We start from the raw sequence: 23,233 nt of genomic DNA on the forward strand, positions 1-23,233 counted from the left end.
AAACAGGTGCAGGGGATAAACTTTACAGAGACCTGAAGTAATGGATGAAACAGTTAAAGACTGGGAACCAACAGGTCTCACAGCTGTGTTGAGTTTTGTTTGAGGGGAACAGGATTGGTGTAAATGATGTCTTAATTTAGCTTGTTCAACAAAAAAGCTCAAAGTGGAACATGCAGCAGATATTTCCTCAGTCTAAAATACAACAATGGGCACGCAACTGCGTGTGTGAAACTCTTAAACTTCATGGTTAAATAACAGCAGATGTCAAGAGTAAATATATTTGGGACTTTATGGGACACATGGAAAATGTGATCACACTTCATTTGTATAATTTAAAACTGCTATAATATATTATATAATATTTTTATATTAACAATTGATCAAATGATTCTATGTAAAGGTGTGTGTGAAAGGTGGGAGTTGAAGCATCTTTCAGCTCTTTGTTTCTGCTCACTCCCACTGCTCTTATCAGCCTAAGAGCCAGATCCTTCAGCAGCTGGAAGAGACCAAAAACAGAGCTAAAAGAGCATGAGTATTGGACTTTTATTCACTTGGTGGCCAGAAACAAGCCTCCATATGAAAGTTAATGTTGCTCCGTGTCTGATGGATGTGAAACAGGCCAAGAACTTCATTAATTTTGGCATGTTGTGCAAGAGTGCAAGTAGTTTTAGACAGTCATATATTTGTAATTCAACTTTAAGTTAGACAAATTTCAATATAAGAATACCCTACTTTGTATATAGCCAAGACAGTCACCTTTTAGCTCATTTTTACTCTTAGTTTTCTTTTCTTTTGCAATAACTCACAGCTTTTCTAACCCAACAAACCCTGCCAATCTTTTCAAAATAAAATAAAATCTAAATGGAGGAAACATGTAGTTTTGTAGAATGACTAAACGTCTTTTCTCTCTATTCAGTATGAAAAATAATGTCATCACAGTTAATCCTACATTTACAAGATAGTGGCTTTGATTCTAGTGAAAGAAATGTCTGTAATGGGAATGTGGACAAAACGCAACAAACGAGTGCTTTTATTTTGACATCCACAACCCCACATGTTGCTCAAGTAGCTGGAAACTGTTTGTTATGCCTGTTATTGGTAGCTTTGTCGTACAATGGCATACTTACAAGTCCAAACCCACACTGTTACTAGTGCTTATTTAGCGTAGTTCTGCGCGCGCACACACACACGCACCCACACACACACACACACACACACACACACACACACAGCAAACCAGGGGTGCAGACGGTGCGCACAGATGTGGGAACACGTGGTTTCTCCAAGCAGCCCTACGGGCGCACCACTTCCTCTCACGTTTGGACATTTACACTTCTTGAGTTTCTCCGGTTACTGCTGCGGGTACCACCGGAGTGCTGAGCTGGACTTGGATTCACCCTCACCTCGGCATCTTTTAAAAACTGCCACATAAACAATAAGATTGTTTTTTTTTCTCTTGCTCCTGTAACTTCCACACGCATTCCCTACTTCCAACAAAGTTCATCCATCTTTTTGCTGCAGCATCTGAGGTGCGACTGAAGTTACCTGCGCTGTGGGAGATCCTCACTACACCTGAAGAGTCACGGATGGAGCTTTGAGTGGTTATTTCTTACTACCCCCCCTCCAAAAAAAAAAACCCCAAAACCAGTGGATTGTGGGATACTCGCAGATCCAAGGTGCCGTGCGCTCAAAGGGAGCTTTTGGGCAAATGCCATTGCGATGCTGTGGATGTAACTCCAGACAACAGCTTCACAACGGTAGCGTCCTGTAAACCACAATGAAAGGTAGGCTCATGAATTAGACAGAACTGATGTGGAGCGCACGCCGCAGTGTCACTGATGATCATTTCATCTATTTTCTGCTCCTCTCGTCGCTTTCTTTGTCACTTTTTCTGCCTCTTTTTCTCTCAGTCTGAGGCGCGAGGAATGCGTGGGCTACAACTCGCGTCTGACATCTGGTTTCAGTTAGGGGACTCTGTTTGGGAAGTTTTTTTCTGCATCTGGTCGCTGCTGCACATCAAACACTAACCTAAACACAGCCAAAAAAACAAAAACAAAACATGTTTATAGCTTCACTAAGAGTAAGTTTTAGTGACTTTGGCTTTAAATATTAAAATGTTTGTGCCTTTTTTAAAAATGGCTTTTCTTTTCATGTTTATGTTCTGCTCGTATGTGTTGGATCTAAAGTTTGTCTTGGCTTAAAAGAAACCAGCAGCACAGAAGGAAATACTGATTCAGGCTTAAGTCCCCGTACATGTGCAGCATGAACAGCGCGCGTCCTGCATTCACCCCCCTGGAGCCATAAATTCAATGACTTTGCTGCTCTCAACACATTACATAAAATATAACAGACCCAAAAGAATGTGCATGAGTCATGGCGGTCAGTGGGTAGCAACTCATCATTTTAAATAAAGGTTTGTGTAAAGTTTGCCCCAGATGTGATCCTCATGTGGCGACCTGTTTTGGATCTTTCTAAATTCACATCACGCATGTTTTTCTCACCCACTTACAAAGGCACTTAATAGGTCAAGGAGCTGATTCCTTGTTACACTGTATAAACATTACACGACTCCTGCCACCTTGTGGTCCATCTTAGAATACTGACACAAAGCTCCGCATTGTGGGCATGAATGTAAACAGCTCTCTGCTCTCACAGTAAGTCTGGCATGTGACTGGCATATTGGTGACTTCTTGCTGCTACTGTAACTGCAGTGAGAGGGATGGGACTTAACATGAACGACATCATGTTGTTGTTTTTAGATGACAATAGTGGGAACTATTATTTGTTTTTTTAAGAATTTGGCTGTTTAGGTTTATAAGACAAACCAAGTAACTTTGGACTTGATAGGGTTTTTTTGTCAACCTATTTCCATTTGCAAAATTGTTATACCTTTCATAGAAATCAAGCAAACAAATAACAAAGACATCATCTTGGTTTTTCTGTTTTTTGTGGAGATGCAACTAAAAGCACATTCAAGAAGAATAAGTCAATCAAACTGTCAGAATCTGCATGAAGCAATCTGATTTTGATAAATAGCCACTACAAGGACAAACACTAACATGTGTCAGGATGCAGGAAATAGTCGGTGGTAATTTTCATAAAAATATTGATATATTGTAGTATGCTGTTAATCCCAGTGAGTACTTCTGTTTGTGATTTGAAATCCAAAAGAGGTCTAAGTCGGTGGTTTCCAAACTTGGATCCAGGGGGACCAACAGGGGTCAATGATTGGGTAGTAGGGGGTCCCCAGCAAAAGGAGGAGTATTTTTTTTCTTGAAACTTTTATCAAATTTTTGGAAAGTTGGAACAACAAGGAAATCAATTGGCTTTTTATTGATTGTAATTTATAGTGATCCCAGTTTGACTGGCTATGAAGACTTAACTAGACCTAAAAATAATGGAAAATACTCAGAGGCGGTCCCTAAATAAACATAAACAAGTTTTAACCAAGATGCCTACATATTATATTACCTATAAATATATATTTTACCTGCAGAACCACCAAATCGTTGCTTTTCTCATTATTTATGTATCCATACAGCAATATTCATATTAAAATCCAAATTACACTGAACTGGACTCATTTTCAGATCCTCTCAACTTTCAACCCTCTTGTGATGAACTCCATTTCCCAGAATTGCTCTTGCAAAATCCAGACATACTTATGGTAACATTACCATTGTAATGGGACACATTAATGTTACTTGGAAACACAAACAGGAAATGAGTATTTGGGGTATCAGTAAAGGCAAATTCCTCAAGTAAGATGTGGTTTCAGTACTGTTTACATCATTCTTGTCACCTCTTAACTCACTCTGCTCTCAGTCATGAGATGTCTGCTCCAAAATCACAGGGTTTTCTTTCTGTTTTAAGCCACAGAACAGTAATTCATGAACATTCCCAGACTACATGTTAAACTCAGGAAGAGACATACAATACACCCTGAAAAAGACAATATAATTAGCCATTCTGTACTTCTCTGATGGACAGACATTGCTCTCATATCGCCACACCTCCGCTTTTGGTATTACAGATGAAGAGATCTTTTTTTCTAAGCTTCTTATCTCCTCGGGACATGTGGTGTTTCTTTATTTTGACTGGCCATGGATGATGACACACAAAAAAAAGCTTTGAAGTTGGCAAAGTACTTTCCCACAGGCGTAAGACGACACTCGTGGCCTGCCAGGCCATGGGAGATGGGAGTAAACCCACTAAGTGAAAGAAAAAAGCGGGTTTACTTAAAAGAGTTGAGCTAATCTGAGTGAGAAAAGTTGTATTTTTTATTTATTTAATATGAAGCAATGCACAAATGGCTTTAGTGGACTGAAACACAGGCATGGGGGAAAAAAAGGAATTGTGGAAGTTCATTCTGTTGACAAAAATAGCTCACGGTCCACTTACCAGCTTCTTAATGGAGCTTTCAGCCACATTTCATAGTCTTCATCAACAGGAAAGGTTGCTGAGTTTGCAGAAAATTCAGCAAACTATCTGCCAATGAAGACTACGAGAGCTCCAAAAAAATGTTTGTACGTGGACCTTCTGGTGTTTTTTTCCAAGAATGTTAATCATTTGGATGCTTATGTAATTTAATAAAGTTAATGTCCCAGTCTCTCAGTTTTACGGTTTAACTGCATTATAACTATTTCAATTGCTCTATATATCTTTAATTCCCAATTAATTCATTTATTTCTGTGTTCTCCCTCCAGACGACTTTGCTGATGAGGAGGAGGTGCAGTCCTTTGGTTATAAGAGGTTTGGTAAGTATCAATGACTTCTTGACTTCTAGCTGTGAACTTAAAGGACCACCTCCACTGGTTCATATCCCTCATGACACATCTGTGATGTCAATTTTGCAAATGAGTATTTACTTTAAATATAGTATTTTTCTTGGCTGTAATCCACCCACAAGGTTAAAAGGCCACACCTCCATTCCCAGAAACTAACTTATTTTTGGCTCATGCTTTCATTTTTTATTTCTCTGTTATAACAGCAGTGGGCTTCAGTGGAAAGGGAAACCACAGCGTCCTGGGTGTTCCTGACTGACTTTGCAACCTTATCAGCATCTCAGTGTCCTTGTGTTTCACTGGCACAAAACTGCACATAATAACCTGGTCTAAAACCAAAAAATCAGCCTCAAAGTGAGTCTGCTGATCTAGCCCAATGTATCTGGCTCTCAGGTTCACAATCTCACCCACTCATCTGGCACTAACAATTCTACCCATTGGCCTGATGTTGGTGCCTCCCCAGTTGTGTGTAGCACATTCAAAAATGTTGCATTAACACATTCCTTGAGTTCAAGTGGATCTTCTGACACGAGCCACAGTCATTTCCTCTGAGAAAGATTTTAGCAAAATATGCAAAACCTACTGTGGAAAACCCAAGGTTTTTTTCCCTCAGATATTAAACTGGGCTGAAAAGACTATTAGATTTCAGCATCAGTGGTTATTCAGGGAAAGTGTAACTTTCCATTTAGAATATTGATCATTTGCATTAAGGCGCCTCTGGGATATGTACACAAATAAAATGTTTTTAAATGTACCAATACCTGAGAACTTATTGTATAGACTAAATTAACAAAAAAGTATCTCTCTTTTGAATGCATTGGTGGTTGATATTGTCTTAATGGTTGTTCAAAAAGATAGCTGCCATTAGCCAATAATCAACTTTCTTTTCATCTCTGTGCCCAAGTTTCCTCGAATGTGGTCCTTACATAAGTGTTAATATTGCCTATATATAATAGTCCTGGAGAGTTACAACAGAACATTTTACATTTAGACCCTTGATCCATCAAAGGTAGAATAAGAAGTTATGTAACTTCTGAAAGGATGTGACAATAGAAAGAACCACTTTCTGTAGTTTTGAATAGCTTTTGTGTTTTGTGTTGTAGCAGTCTCTTGGTCTTTTGACTCACATATAGCACCAAGTGTCATTCAGGAACACAAATACTTTTCTTTTTTTTTACGTATTATACACCAACCATTTGTTTAAATAAGTGTGTCCCACTGCTCCTAGACACCATTATTTGCTGCTTGCAGCTATATCTTTTTCTCTCTCTTTAACCTCGTAGCTGTGAAGAACCATAACTCGTGTGTGATGTATTAGTGTCTCCCGATAACTTTCTCCTGCTTCTGTCCCAGAACAGAGATCAAGTTTCAACACTTTGGGTTGAAATGGTCACTGTGATCCCCCCTGGTTTAAGAGGTGTTGTAGAGAATGTGTGTCATCCGAGCACTCAGCAGTCGTATGTCAAGAAGTGTGGGTGCAGTAGGAGTCCACATTGTGTGTCATCACAATCAATTTACACATATACACACGTCTTACTGCCTAACCGCTGAATGTGCATGTGTTGTTTCAACTTTCTTTACAAGGAGAGTTTGGATTTTTGAAAGAATATGTGTGACATTCAGACAAGATTTACAGAGCATATTATTTATTCGTAACATCTGTACATTCTACTCAGCTACTTGACCTGTAGTTACTAAGCAGCTGTACAGGAGCAAAGGTTGAAGAAAACAAATGTAGTTTTGAGTATCAAACACTCACTGGCTGTGGCTTAAACTATGTCAAAACGTATCAAAATGTCCATAGAAACTTCTCAAATAACACAACAGGAACTGGCAATACAAATGCAAAACTGCACAAAAACAGCAGCTTTAGAGCTCCTTGGCAAAGTTTCTGACCTGCAGGAATGAAAAACCATTAATCCAAAAAATATTCCCTCATTTGGTGTTTTGATGTTGGTGGTAAGGAGACTTCACAAAGAGGTCTTGAAGAGGCTCCAAGACCTTTGAGATCAGGTTACTGTGAAGGTCAGAACATATGATTCACATTATTTTCATACCCATCAAAACATATCTGTGACCCATTGTGTCCTGTATGGAAGCAGATTTGTTGTGTTTTCATTAATTTAATCATGGTTTCTTTGACATTTTAGGAAATATGCTTATTCCCTTAGATGTCAGTCAGATGAGAAGATTGATACCGATCTCATCTTTGTGCATTAAATGTGAAATGCTTAGCTTAGCATAAACACTGGAAGCAGAAAGAAATGGTTATCCTGGTGTAGTTATTTCCTGATAAGCAATTGCAATGTCTAGACTGTTGGAAGTCAGTATATCTGGCTGTTGGTTACCCCAAAATAGTAAACATGTAAAACCACTAAACCTTAAATATTTAATGCTGTATATTTTGTGAAATATGTCTGTGAAAAGGTCTATATAAATACATTTTACTTACTGACCTATTTACTTCCTTACTTTGAACTCTGTTTGTGTATAGATGAAATAAACAAGATGAAATAATATTACAATTAGTGCGCTTAGATGTGCTAGCAGACGTATTCTTGAACTTTAGACAGACCCATGCTAGCTGTTTAATGCTAAGCTAAGCTAATCACCTCCAACTCCGAATTAAACTCACAGTCATGAGAGTGGTATCAATCTTTTCATTTCACTTCCAGCAAGAAACGGAGTGAATAATAGAGGAGTATTTTCCAAAATGTTGAACCATTCCTTTCATTTGTCATCTGTCTGTAGCTTCCACACATACTTGTATACTGGCAGAGAAACATGTTGTCCTGCTTCTCGTATGTGCGGAGAGAAATGAGATCCTTGACTCATTCTGACATCTGCTTTCCACGAGAGGTCTATTATTCCACTGAGAGTGTGTCCAAACCTGAGAAGTTGCTGAACCACTTCCTGTGTCCATACTGGAAGTTTATTCAGTGCAAACCTATATACTCAGGGAGAGAAGTGGAGAGGGAGTAATTGTCATCGCGGGCCTTCAGGGTCTGTGCTTGGGCTGTACTGTGTCAGCAATGTGCCAAGGAGAGAGAGGGAAGAGGGGGATGGAAAAACAGAAAAATACAACCTCAAGTGGACATGATTTCACAAAAAATATTATTTGTTTCTATATTTTACACCTGCTTTCTTGATCTTAGTGCGTAGCTGTTGTTTCTGCTTTTATTAATATGCTTTGTTCCGATTCAAGGGGGAAACATTTGTCGGCAGTTGTATTTTCAGCTGAGGAGTCGCATTCCTTCCCCGACTTATTTTTGGGAGCAAAACAGCAAGTGGTTTTAATTTACGGGGACTTTATTACCAGAAAAGAATGTTTTCAGAATGCCTGCCTGTTACTTACAACCCCCTCCAGGGCATGCATGCATGCAGTTTGTGTTCTGTCGTCCTAATGAAAGATTACTCGCTCATGTTTTCAATAAAGAGCGAGTGAGTCAGAGGAGGAGAGAAGAAGAAAACATTAAAGGTTCACAAAGAAGTAGAAAATAGTTAACAACAGCATAACAAACAGTGAGGCGAAGACAGATAAAACAACGCAGAGCACAGCTGGGTTTGACTTGTTGATCTTATCCCAGATCTGCAACTGTCTGCAGGAATGGTCTGTAACTGGTCAAAAGGATGGTGGGTCAATCCCTGATTGACCAATGACAGGCAGGTGGGAATGCATCCCAGACACGACACAAATCACTGCATCCCGGCAGGGTCCAGGGTAAAGCATGCCATGAGGATTTGTGCTGAGAGTGTTAGTGGGGGGAGCAGGCGTAGGTCAGCTGCAGGTCGGTTGAACAAACCCCTAAGAGCAGCCCTTTGTTTAACACTCAGCTTAAAGCAACTGATAAAGACTTAAATGCAGAATAAGTCTGCTACAGAACATCTTACCAATCAGCAGAGGCATGTGTTCACACAGTGGAAGCTTAGTGCAGCCTAAGTTTGAACAAAATCCGAATGGAGACAATTGTGACTGTAAAAAAGTATTTTAGAGGGAAAATAATAACAGTGTTTTCATCCCAGTATTCCTACAAATTACATTAAAGGTCCAGTGTGTAACATTTAGGAGGATCTATTGGCAGAATTGAAATATAATATTAATGTTTTTATTAGTGATAATCATAATCATAATATAGTAGTTGTTGTGTTTTATCATTACCTTACAATGAGCTGTTTTTATCTACAGATTTTGTGGGTTGCCTACCATGGAGTCCGCCATGTTGAACCACCGTTATGTCTACAGTAGCCCAGAACGGACAAACCAAACACTGGCTGTAGATATGGCATCTCGCTACCACCATAGTTAGTCATCAAATACAGACACAAGTGGTGTTCAGTTAGTTGCAATCTGCAACTTCGCTGCTTGATGCCACTATATCCTACACACTGGTCCTAATATTGGGCGACTCTTTCAGGCAAACATTATCTATGTATATTGCCAACATTGGGTACCAATGCAAGAAATAATGTGCCCTTTATGTAATGAGACGCACAGTAATGATGCATTCGCACACACTCTATGGAGCATGTCCATAATTTTGTTCACTCAGCTCTAAATGGGCAGTCATTTTCTCACATTGCCTCTTTACTGCCACACAATGAAGTTAAGTTCCCACAAACAGTTTTTCTTATTCAGGTCCTGTTAGCTCATATCAATGTTGTTGATCTCGACAATCAGCTTTTAACCACTTTTATGTAGTTGAGTGGAGTTGATAACAAATATGTGCTTCAGGTTCACAAGAGAAGCGAAATGAGCGTGACTGGTTGTCGCCAAGTTTTTGGTCTGACAGGCCAGAGGACGTATCCATAAAGTTGAATCTTTACTGACGTCTCCACGTCTCGCAGCTGGGTGCCTTTTGAGTCTTTGAGTAGCAGTACTAAATTGCCTCGATTCCAAATAAATTGCATCATGTTGCGTCTTCTGTGTGTGTCATTCATACAGGAGCCTAATGTTAGCGCTCTGTTGCAGACCAACACTTTCTGTTGGATTTTTTCAACCGTAACCATAATTTCAGTTACCTAACCTCAAGCACACTAATTATATCGTAATAATATCTTATCCATGTACCTCAGTTTCTTTCCCTGAACACCCCCCTGTCAGAGCCTGGAACACATTTGAATTAACATGAACAAGTATTGAGAAAAACAGTCACATAAATCTAAATACAGCAGGCAGCTTGGAAGGTAGAGGGAGTTGCGATTGCTGGAAGCAGCAAGGATACAGCGCTCAACATTGGTGTGTCCGGATAGTGTTAATATGGACTACCTAGTGTCAGACATAGGACATTTTCATGTATGAGTGGATGGTATGTATCATATGACTGTAAAGCGACTTCGGCCCCTGTCTGAACTGCCGCATGGCTCCATTTTTATCAAGCCTAGAGATCAAAATGGGTTCCAGCTGCCTTGACTTCCATCTTATCTGTAACAGGCGCTTATCAGTACAGACATTGCTATGCAGACATTAAAACAGCAGCTCCTATTAACTCAATATGTCAAAGAAAAAGGATTTTATACATAAAACATGACAGTTTTCGAGTTGCAGTGGGGCTTCTGTCAGTAAGTGTTTTTATATATATCCGTAGTTGTTTGGACCGAAATCGGGTTAACCACCTCATCAAACTTCTTCACACCACTTCATGCTACCACTGGCCAATGTCTCCCTTGGGGACACATAGGCCAATGGTAATGACACGCCTGCAACCAACTCTCATGTGATAGGGTTGATGAAATGATTCTTTCACATTAATGTATGTTTGTTAAGCTCTCCTTTCACAGCAGGTTTTGGCTCTGTCGCAAGAATAACACACACAGTATTGGAAGTGTCTGACTCCATTTTCTGTCAACAGTCTCAGACAGGCTGGATGAAGAAGTTCTACATATGGTGCAGCATCAGTGTTACACTTAATCTTAGTCTTTTTGGCTCCAGAGAGGGCCAACATCAACCTCGCTGCTTCCTCTCTTTGAAAAACAGCAGAAAGCTAGAATGAAAAATGTGTATTTTTCTTTGTTCTGCAGTGAGTCAGAGTGCTGCTCGCTAGCCGACTCTCAGACCTGGCTGTGCTGCGTTGGTTGCTCTGGCTGTGATTACGTTGGCCCCAAACCAGCACACCACTCAGTGTTTTTCTTGTTTATGCTTTAGTACTTGTATTTTTGGAGATACTGAAAAATGTCTTTGTGTTGTGCAAAGAAGCCAGCCATGTAGAGTTTTTCCGTTGACTCAGTTCAAGTGTTTCAGATGGCCGTTTCACATCAGGCATGTGTTTGTGTATTCACATCTGTACAGCTGCTGCAAAGGAAAAATATCAGAACCATTCTGTCTGCCTGATTTACAGCAACTTTTATTTTAGCAGGATTAACTTCACTGTGTTAAGTTATTTAGTATAATAGTTCAGTGTTGGTTCACCCAAATTACAGAAAAACAGATTTTCTTGACACATGTAGTCATGTAGTTTTGGTGTTTTTTGGCCAGAATTGTAAATATTCATTCCTTAGATCTCTAATCTTACTCCAACCCAATGGAAGTGAATGGAATTTAATTTGTGGAGCGTAAAGCATTCAATAATTTCCTTTCAAAAAGATGCAACAGCATCATGTCTTTCCAGAAACTGTACCCTGGTAACTCTATTTTACATTGGAAAAAATATCATGCACTGTCAAGATAAGCTGATTTAAGATATATTATTAATGTATATTGATTCACAACAGCCTGCATTAGATGTCTTGTCACATCCAAGCTTGTTGCTATTTTTGTGGCCCTGGCACAGGAAGATGGTATCCCCATTCTTAAGATGTTGATGTGCATAGTTGATTTTGCAGCTGTCAGTGTCAATGTGCACAACAACTGACGTATTTGGATAATGGTGACACAGACAACAGATGTGGGCAATAATTATAAAAGATCTTGAACCAGACTAATTTCTCAGCGCTTTAAGAGTGCAGTTCTTTTTCTAAAACCATTGTAGATGATAAAAAACAAAAATCTCAAAGGTGACGCTCTGTGACTCATAGCGGGAATGAGACTCAACAATCAGCTACCTTTCTTGGCTCTGATTTGTTGTTTTTGTTCAGGCACCATGGATTTTTCCAAACACCATTAGGAGCACTAGGAGGAGCCAGAGGAACCTGATAGTTTTTCACAGATTATCTGTCTTTCACTATGAGTGAAAGTTTCAGCAAATATGACGAAAAGTTATGTTCATAAAAGTTACCTACTGCAGCTTTGAAACTGTCTGAGATGGCACCAATAGTACTTTGGACAATTAGAGTATATAACTTTTTTATCAAAAGATGTATTGAAAAAGTTGTGAATAACAAGTTACATAACTCTTCTACAAGTGTCGACATGGACCACAGTGCAGCTACACCGGCCTGATACCACCTTCCCTGTGGTCAGCGTCTTTTCCGCAAAAGTGAAGCCAGACTTGGCTGGACGGCAGGCGGGGTCCACACTGTGGTTTTATTGGCTCTACTGGGCGATGAAGCTTGAAAGTGGTGTGCGGAGATGGGATGAAGTACAGCACAGGCTCATGCTGATGATCATCAGGCTGGGTGATGATTGTTGCTGATTCAGTATCTTAAGTGCTTCCACGGCGGGCCACCCAGCAGGCGTGACCACACAAAAACCCAACTGCACAGATGGTCTCTGGAGCTAGCTCCAGTGTTCAACTTGGCACACAAGCAGCGGTTTTGGGCTCACATGAGTATGTAATGAAATATTCTTAACCCACATGACAAAATGTGTCTCAGTTTATTTGTGTTCATGTTGTTGTGGTGAGGTAGAGATTAGGAAGAGTCAGGCTTTTGGACTGATCTCACTGCGTCTGATTTTTTAGAAGTCTTCCAAGACACAGATAGTTCTCCGTGAGGCTTCACTGTGGGAGCCATTATAAATAAAATTAAATGGCCTTTTTCCAGTCTTACATGGTTACAATTATAGATTTGTTTGATATTGATCACACTTATATAATCCACATTTCACAAACAGTGTTGCACGCACATTTTTCCAAGTAACAGGAAAATTTGTTGGACAAAAATGGGATATTGAGAAATAATGAAACCAAAGGCACAGCACATTTCTTCATGGAGGTTTCAGTCCAAAAATACAACATCCCATAAGTTCTTGCTTTACTAGACCCTCTTGTGCACTTTTCCTAACCCTATAAATGACTTAAACCAGTGACGGAAACTGTTTTATATATCTAATGTGGGTTTTGTCATTGAAGTGGCCAGCGCTTGTCCCATGTGGGCTCTTTTATAATAACCATGTTTCATGTGTTGGCAGACTTGATCACTCACTGCACCATTGGAACACAGTAAACCCATTGGAGAGGTGCTTTTTGGGATTGAGATTAAGTTCATGAGCCAAACATGATGACCATGACAGACTAGATCCAAGATAATTTGTCATTTGGGGACATTTTGATGTTTATAAGATTGTTTCTCTAAACCAAAAACTAAATAAATGAATACACATGTATTGTATTGTTTCTGTAGTAACCCTTCGATAGCAGCTATAATTTAAAGGTCCAGTGTGTAACATTTAGGAGGATCTATTGGCAAAAATGGAATATAATGCTCATAGGTTGGTTTTCATTAGTGTATAATCACCTGAATATAGGAATCATTGCGTTTTCAGCACGGGTAGTCTTTTGTGGAGTCCACCATGTTGAACCTCCATGTTTCTACAGTAGCCCAGAATGGACAAACCAAACACTGGCTGTAGAAAGGACCTTTAGTGTTTCGCTGCCACTGTAGTTCCTTCTATGCACTTTACAGCCTGTTCTCATTCCCAGTTGTACTTCCTATAGGGACTTAAACACTTGTTGATGTTGATATTTCACTGCTGATACTGCACGTTGTTTCTTCCTGGCATTAGGGGCAACATACTGAATTTGAACAGTTAGGGTTTACTTTAGTGAATCTGTTTTACTTGTTACTACACTAATTTATTTTTGCAATCCCTTCGGTTCACTATCACAGTTTCAGAGTTGTTCCGACAGCAAACCTTGAAGCCCAATTGTGTTCAACTTTTATTGGGAGTGAGTTTAGCTGACTGCATAGCTGTGCACCTATACATGCACGCGGGCAGAAGAACATGCATTGCACATTCTAACAAGTCATAAATCAAAGTCTAGAGTATAGACCCTCATGTGGTGTGCCTGACACGGTACAAGTAACCAACCCCCTCTTCTCCCTTTCTCTGGAGTTCAAATGGTCCTGGTTTACTTGAAATGACCTAATTCCAACATGCCAACACTGGAACATGAGCAGAAGGAGCCAAGGGTCTCTAGTTCTCCGCACAGGCCAATAAAGTCAGTTTATGGCTTCCATGTTTTTTTAAATTCATGAATGTGAATGATGGTAATCGAAATGTTTGTTTTAAAGGGACCGCTTTTTCTTATTATAAATGTCCTGCTTTTGTCGTAAATATAATGTTCCAGATGCACATGGGGTGAAAACATTGTAATGCAGAGTGCTGCCGTACTATAAATTAGTATGAAATGCATAAGAGTAAGAACGGCTTGGCATTTAACATTTTTCAAACCTTGACTCACAAGAGACTCTTACAGATTTTACAATATTGGACCTTGGTTTGTATCCACTTGGATTATCAGGCTGAACTGAGTCGCCGAGACCATGTTTAGGAGAACCATGGCATTGAATGTTGAGTAGTCTTTTCTCAGCACAAGACTGATTAAATGGTCATGGTTGATTCAGGCCCAGTTTTACAGCACAGGCATATAAAATGAAAAGTAATCAATCTATAAAACCCACAGAGATGCATCATCTTTATTTAAAATGACAAGTGACGAAAGAAGTATAATTGTGGAGTCGAAGTATATCATAAGTTAATAAAGTTAATAAGTGCTTAGTGTGTGTGCATAAGTGTATACTCTGCTTTAAAAACATTCCTTTTTAATAGTGTAGATGCAGGTGCTATTTGAGTTGCATTTTACAGCTATCCCTGGGAATATTAATTCAAAATCACATTACAAAATCCTGCCTGCCAACACCACCTCTGCTTGCCAGCTCACAACCTACATCACATGTTGTATTACAAAAAAAACTGTGTTTCTTCCCCTGAAACTTGTGGCATAAGATGTGACTCCAGCTATGTGTCTCCAAAACTCCACCATCCCCAGTGAAACCAGGAGACACACGCATGGATTTCAGTCTTCAATGGAAACTGCTGACTGGAACACAAAATCTTTTTGATATCCAATCCAGCCCCCCCAGAGTATCCCCAAAACAGTGGCCCAGCTTTGTTTATGAGGCACACTTGCGTGCTTAAAAGTCTTTCTCTTGAGATTATGATATATAACCCATTTGTCATAGTCTGTCTTCTTCTAACCAAGCACAGATGGGATGACAAAACCAAATCTAATCAACTCCATGTTCACTTCTTCATTGGATCTGAATCTTTGTTTTAATAGGCCATCTAACTGTTTTCCCTACCAATTAGGCTCTGTTTGTGCCTTTTAGCACTTTGAAAAAACAGCAGCCTTCTCAGCTAACAGTAAATGCACCATAAAGTTTCCCCTCAACCTTGAGTTCTGTTACCCTGAAGGATACCATTTTTCTCCTTTTGCACGGTTCTGTCAAGGGATACGCCACTGTAAATTATTTCAAAATGTTTCTCTCTAGTTGTTGCACAACTTCCATGGAACTTGCAGAGTACTTGAGGGACTTGTATTTGTATAAACTTTGCAGAGAGAACATCTTAACAGAATCTTAACAGACAAGGCAAGATTGTAGTGGTTCGAGTGGTATATCAACAGGTTAAGAAGGTTTTGCATTATTATTATATATTTTTATCAAATTTTTGTATTTTATATATGTTATATGTTCTATATTAAGGGACTGTGCTAGAATTATTGGGTTGGGGAAGGGGGGGGGGTAAATCCTTTACATATTTTCTTTAAAAACAAGCCCCTTCCCAGTGTTATTAATGTTTTTGAAGCCCCACTTGACAAAGAAAATGCACCACCTTCCCTCCAATCTTGCAAGTCCTCTCCCAAAACAATTCAGTTACCTTTCCTCAAGCAAAAAGAAATACATTACAGTCCCTAAATACATTTTTGCAGGCCTATATAATGCAAGTCTTGAGGTATGATTTCCAACGACGCCTGTCCACATTGTATAATACATCACAGTATGATGTTTATGTTATGGTCTGTGGCCAAACCCTTCAAAAGACACTATTTAGCTTTGTCAGCTTTGTGTGTGTGCATGTGTGAGTCTGTGTAATGAAGGCATCTCATCCTGTTCAGACATGCAGCCATCCATATGTTATTTTTCTTTAAACAACCCAACATACAGATCTCTGGCTATAAACCACTGATCTCCTTACTCATCATGAAAAGGAAGGGAGTACCACTGAGAAGGTTTCTTATAAAAACACCCAGAATAGCCTACTGAAGGCAAAGTTAAAAACCTAGCCCCTTATTCGTATAATGCTTGGCATGAAGGGATGATGTATCAAATGTTTGCATGTATCCTTTGATTTGGCTCCACTGTAACAAGGTCCAGATGTTTTAGAAGACCAGGGCCCAATTTAAAGTGTCATAAACCTGTTAGCAGTGAGTGAAAAAAAGCACACAGCTCCGGCGTGCTAGGCTAGCTCAGCATTTCAAGGACCCTAATGTCTTAGTAATTTGTCTCAGTGGTAACTTCCCCTGTTGGAGAGTGTTTACTTGTTAACATTCCAGTTGGCGACAGTTAATACTGGGGTAGCTATAAGGGCCAGAGGGGGACACCACGACCCCAGCGCACCTTGTTAGCTCAGTTAAAGGTTTAACAGTGTCTCAAGAATGAAGTCAGCAGCACCACTGCTCAGTTCATCAAGTCCAAGCTGCCCAAGGAAAGTTATTATACAGTTACACATATACAGAGTATTGCAAAAGAGAAGACCATCAATTTAATATATAAACTTTATTTACCCAAATTCAAGTGCAGAACGTGGACAAATCTGCTGACAGGAAGTAACAAAGCTAAACTCTTGAGTGAAATACAAACTGTGGGATCCCTCTGTCTATAGCCACTGGGCCCATTTGGCTCCCAATGATTGAAGAGAAAACTTTGGCCCAGGCTGAAACATCTCAACAACTATTGGAAGGACTGCCATGACATTTTGCAAAAACATTCATGATCAACAAAGGATGAATCCCAATGCCTTGGTGATCCTCTGACTTTTCAGCGACCACCATAAAGAAGCATTGGATGGATTTTCCAGTGCAGCCTTTCACCCTGCTTCTGTGCACACAAACGCCAGCTCCCAATACTCCTCCCCCTTCCTCTCAAATGCTGCCTTCATTTCCTCCTCTCAGGGGACAGCGAGCTTGTCCGTGATCACGAAACTGACAGAGGTAGACTCCAGGACTGTAGGGAAGTTAAAGTGATCTCAAGTGGGAAATTTTAGCTGTTGATCCAGGTCAACTCTCAGGGTCCACCCACATCCAACTGACAGGATGGACCACTCATTCTGTTTAATGTTCTGTGGTACATTTGTAGTTTTGAGAGAAATGCTTTGTTCGGTTTTGAAATTTGGTGCACACATTCATGGAAGGATGAATCTTATGATGAATTGTAAGAACTTTGATGATCCCCTGACTTTTTTATTTCGCACAATCATCAGGTCAGAATTTCACTTTGTCCAATACTCTGGTTCACCAGTGATATTCACAGACAGAACTTTACTTTGTGTTTAGTGCTAAGTAGTAAATGTTAGCATGCTACCAATACAGGCCATAACCTGTGATGTGAGGTTACAAGTACATTACATTATTTTAAGAGGTCCTAAACTACCAGTTTAGAGGATGCTAAGACTCCACTGAAACCAAAGGTGCATGACCTCTTTGTGGTTTTAATGTACCATGAGATATTTGGCAGTTCTTGCCATACCTAACCATGACAGTCAAATTGTCCTACTAAATTACACATTTATTGAAAATCTTAATTTAAGTGGGTTGTCGTAAAGAGGCAAATAAACGCCACTGATCAGAAATTAAAAATAAAATGTTATTTTAGAGACTATTTTGTCTCTGAAAATTATATATCATCCTCAGATGATCCACTGTAGTATATATTTGTTTGATATACATTTTTGTGTGTCTTTTGGTTTGTTGAAGACATTTTTAAACCAAATTGTTTCAGTACAAGGTTAATTATGGAAACTGGAAACTGTAACTTGAACCACAATTAGATGTAATTAGAGTTTTGACAGTTTGTACATTTGTAGATAAATACCACACAATAGTGTAACCGCGTGAAAGAAAAAATTGTAAAAATATGAGACATGAATGCAGCATTTGGCAGCATTGTAATCCATCAGACTTTAATTCAAACTACTGTTTTTGGGCTTGTGACCATATTCAGCTTTCATATAACACAAAATGGAAGACTGTGAAGTGAAATAATTCCTGTGGTCGCCACCCAGTTACTGTATATAACATAGTCTTAACACTCTGCACAAAGGGTCTTCACACAAAAAGGCTCTAGTCTGTACAGGCTTTCTTTGTGTTGCCATGGAAGTTTCCACTGCCAGCCAGGAGTGAGACAGGGTATGCAGGCGAGTCTAATGGCAGGTACATGGAATAAGGGAATAAGTGTTGAGATTTTTTTTTCTTTGACTGACTCAGAGTCCAAATGAAATACAGCTGTTTTACAGACACCACACTGGACTGCCCCCATCTTTCTCTGCTTCTTTCCTTGTTGCCTCAGTCCTTCAGTTGAGCTAATCAACAATGATAAAGCTGAACCGCAATTGATTACAGCTTTGAGTTAAATGCTAGTGTCAGCATGCTTACAAGCTCACAATGACAAATGTTAACTTGCTAATGTTTATTGGTTATATTTAACATCTTTGTTTAGCCTGTTAGCATGCTAATATTTGCTTGCACGAAATACAAAGTGCAGCTGAGGCTGATGGGAATGTCATTCATTTTGCAGGTATTGCAAATATTTGGTATTTGATGATAAACCAAAGTATTAGATACATTGAATTTTTTGATCTGATGTTGGTCCTAGATTTTAAGGGATCATCAAAGGTATTACAATTCATCCTGAGGGGTACATGAATGTTTGTACCAAATGCCATGACAATCTATCCAATAGTGGTCAATACATTTCACTTATAACTGTAAACATCAGCCTTATGGTGCTCACTATAATGCCATATAGAGCCATGCTGCTAGCAATGTTTTTTTTGCCTTGGTCCAAATGCTCAGCTCATAAATCATTATGTACAAGAAACAAGGCCAAAACTGGGTTCTCCCTTGACAGCAATAATATGTAAGATACATTCCATGTTACCTCTGCTCTATTTTGGCTTTTCTGGCATTTATTTACCTCTTGGGGATAATCTGGCTGGATCCCAGCTTCTTGATTGGGACGTCCTGGCTGCTGTCCAGCTTCTGAACCCTCAGCGGGCTCAGTCCTCCTGTGTTTAGCAATGTGTTTTCAGTCAGCTCATGACATGTATGTGTCAGCATGTTTACGCACTGTGGTAGTTTATGCGTCGACAGCAAGAAATAATAATGGCTCTTTCAATATGAAACATGACACACTTAGTGACTAATGAGGTAGATCATGGTTGGTTGTAACACACAACTGAGTAAGCGGCACATGCAAACAAGAAATGATTTGTTTTTTAAGGCTCTATTTGATTTTCTTTGATAATCTTTTATCAAAATTGAATTTACTTGGAAAAGTTTGTACATGATGTTTGTAATAGTCCAAGACTTTGCTGTAGAATGCTCGGATTATCATCATCAGGATAATAGACTATAGACTGTAGACTGAATGAGTTTAGTCTCAAAAATGTTTGTTATACTTTACCATGATTACCTTAGCATACCTTAACATCCTCTGCGGATGTAATTATGACAAAACAAGCCATCAAAGTGCTTGCAGAAGTACGTGACCCACAGGGGGAACAGAATTAGAAACCCAATAGTTTAAATTTTTTTCTGGATTCTATGTAACAGAATACTGTGGCTACCTTGGAAGCAATTGCTTTTCATCATTACTGTGTGCCACATTGCTGACAGAATAGCTGTCTAAGCAAAATCCCTTGGAGGGGAACAGAAAACACTTCAGTGACAAGCAGTGGGAAAATGCTGAGGCTCTGGAAGGAGCGCTTTCCAAAATGAGTTTCCATGTTAGTTCAGTGGAAGCATCACTGCTGTGAGAACATGACAGTGTGGGTTTGTAACCTGTCCCTGTCTGGTTCTACGGAACAATATGTGCTAAATAGTGACAGTGTTAACTCTAAGAACTCTAACCACATATAGTTTTAGATTTAAGTCCTGACAGTTAAAGCTTTTTCATCTTTGGTCATGATTTTACCATCACAGACAAACGTTTCCTATAAAGGAAAAATAATTTGAACATTCATGTTCCAAGTCAGAATCCAAAGGTGAATGAACATTTTCCGTTGCCACCCCCTCACTATGGAACAGTCAGTAAAGGTTACTAGGCCACCCCCATCTATTGCGACTTTTAAATCCTGTCTTTAAAAAGCACACAGATTTTGTGTTTGCACAACTTTTCACATATGCAGTAGTCCTCCCCAAGATGTGTAAACTTCCACTTTAAGACTCATAATTTAATGTCTGCTTTTGATTAATTGGTGAATTAATCACACAACATGATCATGAATACTTGTATTTTGTCTATTATGATAGCCAAGTTTGACAGGGTGTGAGGCAGCTGATGAAGTGTCTCTTCAGGTAGCGTAATTAATCATCCATAGTACCCTAAAGTGCCCTAGATGTGTATAGTTTGGGTAGAGCTGAAATGTGGTTACAGCTCTGTTAAAACTCAATAAGAGCACAACAGGTCTAACGTACCAATATGGATTTAATCAACCAATCATCGACACAGTCTTGCAGACTGATGACAGAAATGGTTGCGTCAAGGTCACGGTAGGACTGCTTTCAAAATTCATGCCCCTGGTGTAATCTTACAGTCTAGTAAACAAGTGTATGTGAGTGCATTGTGCCTAGAAGAATCTCTTCTTGTATGTTAGAAGTGGGAGGTTTCTGTAAAAGGTAATTATTAAAAGATCTAGACTGGAATACGCCTGAGAGGGAGGGTTTTGACTGTGAGAAAGTATGTGAAATTCAGTGACCCTGCAAGCATGAGGAACACACATATGATACTGCCACTATGGTCGAGTTCATACTCTTATGAACACAGAAATACCACCTCTGCTTTGCTCTTGACCCAGAACCTGCAGACGGTCAGCTGCTTGTTTACATGGTGTGATGTTGTCCTTTAAGCGGCATGTGGTCAGGACCAGTGTGTGTGTGTGTGTGTGTGGGGGGGGGGTTCTCTGATGGAGCTCTCCACACTGGCTCCCAACATGAGGCTCTCAGCACACATAAGGACAACAGTGGCCTGCATATCCATGTCTGGATCCACGGCTGGGCCCCTTTGAGGTGGTCAGATGTTATGTTTGCACAGATGTGTGGGTCCAAAGCCGAGAGGCCAAACCCCCAGTACCCCTATGGTGGTCCATGGCCCACCACTGACTGGGTAGGATGGAGCCTCTTGTGGCTACACTTTCAGTCCCATCATGGGTGAAATTTTGCAGCTTTCCCCAGTGGAAACAATAGACCTACCCAGAATGCCGATCGGCATGTTTTGACCAGAGCCTGGATGGAGGATGACACGACCCAAAGGCATAATCCACTGTTCTTGTCTAGTAAGAGTTTAGTGTCTGACAAAAGAGAATTTAGACACAGTGGTTCAGCATAATCTTTATATGACATAGAAATATATTTTAAAAGCATAGTGATCATGAAAATGTGTAATTATTTTACATAACTTGAAGATGATGTCAGAATTTGAAAGTGATGCAATGGTCTAACTCAGGAACACATTTTTGGTACAGAGGGCCATGTTGAAAACACTGACTTGGCAAGGGTGAACAACTTTGTGTGAAGACACTTACGTCTTGATTATTGATCACATGAATGTGGTGAGTACACGACTGATTCACTGATCTGAAATCTTTATCTTTTAAAGAAAAAATATTTTTAACTGCATCTTAGGTTTTATTTTTTTTCTCTGTGTCCATTGGTTCTATTGGTTACGATAATGTTGTATTGACCAAAGCAATTGCTGCAGTCTTGAAATGTGGTGACAGCAAAGACAAAAGGGGGAAAGAAACACAAGCAGATCAGACAGGTTATAATCCAACCACCAGAATAGCAGAGAGAAAACAAACACCAGCTTTATTTTAACTACCGTATTTGCCATAGTTGTGCACAATCACTGTTTTTCTGTGCAATTAAAAAATGTAGGGTGTGTTCACTTTTGGTTTAACCTCCAAATAAAGCAGTGGCTAATCTGGCTTAACTGTTTGCTCGTTTTCAACCTGTAAGATTGTCTGACTGCTCATGTTCTTTTGCTCAATTTAAGGCAGGTTTGGTATTACGACACTGAAAGCGATTTTAAACCTTTGCTATTTATTTTATAACCTTCCTGTCTGATAAAGTCGCTCAGGTTTCCACAAATTCTGTCTTCCTATATAATCTGATTTAAACTTTTCTCCATCTACAGATAGATCTTTATTGCCTGCTGTGAATATACACCAGCTGCCCTCTCACTCTGCTTGCCAGAGGCAACTTGGTCAGTTCTAATGAAGTCAAGTAAACATCCTGTCTAAAGTACAATGTTTAGCATTATATCACATGGTGTTGGTGGTTTTCAGGATGTAGTGTTACACTAGGGAACATCTGGGACATGAATGACCAAAAGCTTCACTGCACTGTGGTTTTAGGTTGGATGGCAACGAGGAATGACGCAGAAGTGAAATGGTACTGTTTTGGTTTGGTTTCTCTATCGTATGGCTAACACATGTGCAGTATTTTCAAGTTTCGTAGTGAGTCTTCTTGCCTATTCATGAGGGTGACTGTTTTCAATTGATACTTGGCTGAAGAAAGGCACAGCGTGTCCCGCTTTCGACATGCAGTACTAAACTTAGTAATGAAATGAAAAAACATCCTGTGTGATTTCATTTTTGAATGAAAGACTTTGGAGTATTTATACTAACTCTCTGCTCCAGTTGCACAATATTTGAGTTACTACTGCTTCTCAACAGTGCATACTGTACACTGATTTGTCACACAATTTCTGTTGTATGTTGCAGGAATTCAAGAGGGTACAGAGTGCACCAAGTGTAAAAATGACTGGGCACTGAGGGCGGCTATTGCACTGCTCTATGTGCTCTGTGCACTGCTCACCATAGCAGTGGCTGTCCTTGGATACAAAGGTAAGTCTAAACTGAAGGCACAAATTGCTCCTTGTACAATACTGTAGTTTTTTCATGTCTCTGCTGCAAACCTCCAATCCAAGTCCTTTCAGTCTTAAATTCAATGCAGAATTGCTCAAATAAAACAATAATAAGAAAACCCACAATCTTGAGATTCAAGTCCACTTGA

General features: G+C 39.6%; 1 protein-coding gene across 1 annotated transcript in view; it reads left to right on the forward strand.

The window, feature by feature from the left end:
- The first annotated feature begins 1,170 nt into the window (after positions 1-1,170).
- LOC127369220 (collectin-12) overlaps positions 1,171-23,233 on the forward strand; it is a 43,099-nt gene continuing 21,036 nt past the window's right edge. The window contains exons 1-3 of the mRNA XM_051410347.1: positions 1,171-1,784; positions 4,707-4,757; positions 22,942-23,064. Coding sequence (XP_051266307.1) covers positions 1,778-1,784; positions 4,707-4,757; positions 22,942-23,064 — 181 coding nt within the window. The 5' untranslated portion in view covers positions 1,171-1,777. The remainder of the gene's footprint in view (positions 1,785-4,706; positions 4,758-22,941; positions 23,065-23,233) is intronic.

Source organism: Dicentrarchus labrax, unplaced genomic scaffold (genome assembly GCF_905237075.1).
Source record: "Dicentrarchus labrax unplaced genomic scaffold, dlabrax2021, whole genome shotgun sequence".
Taxonomy (NCBI): domain Eukaryota; kingdom Metazoa; phylum Chordata; class Actinopteri; family Moronidae; genus Dicentrarchus; species Dicentrarchus labrax.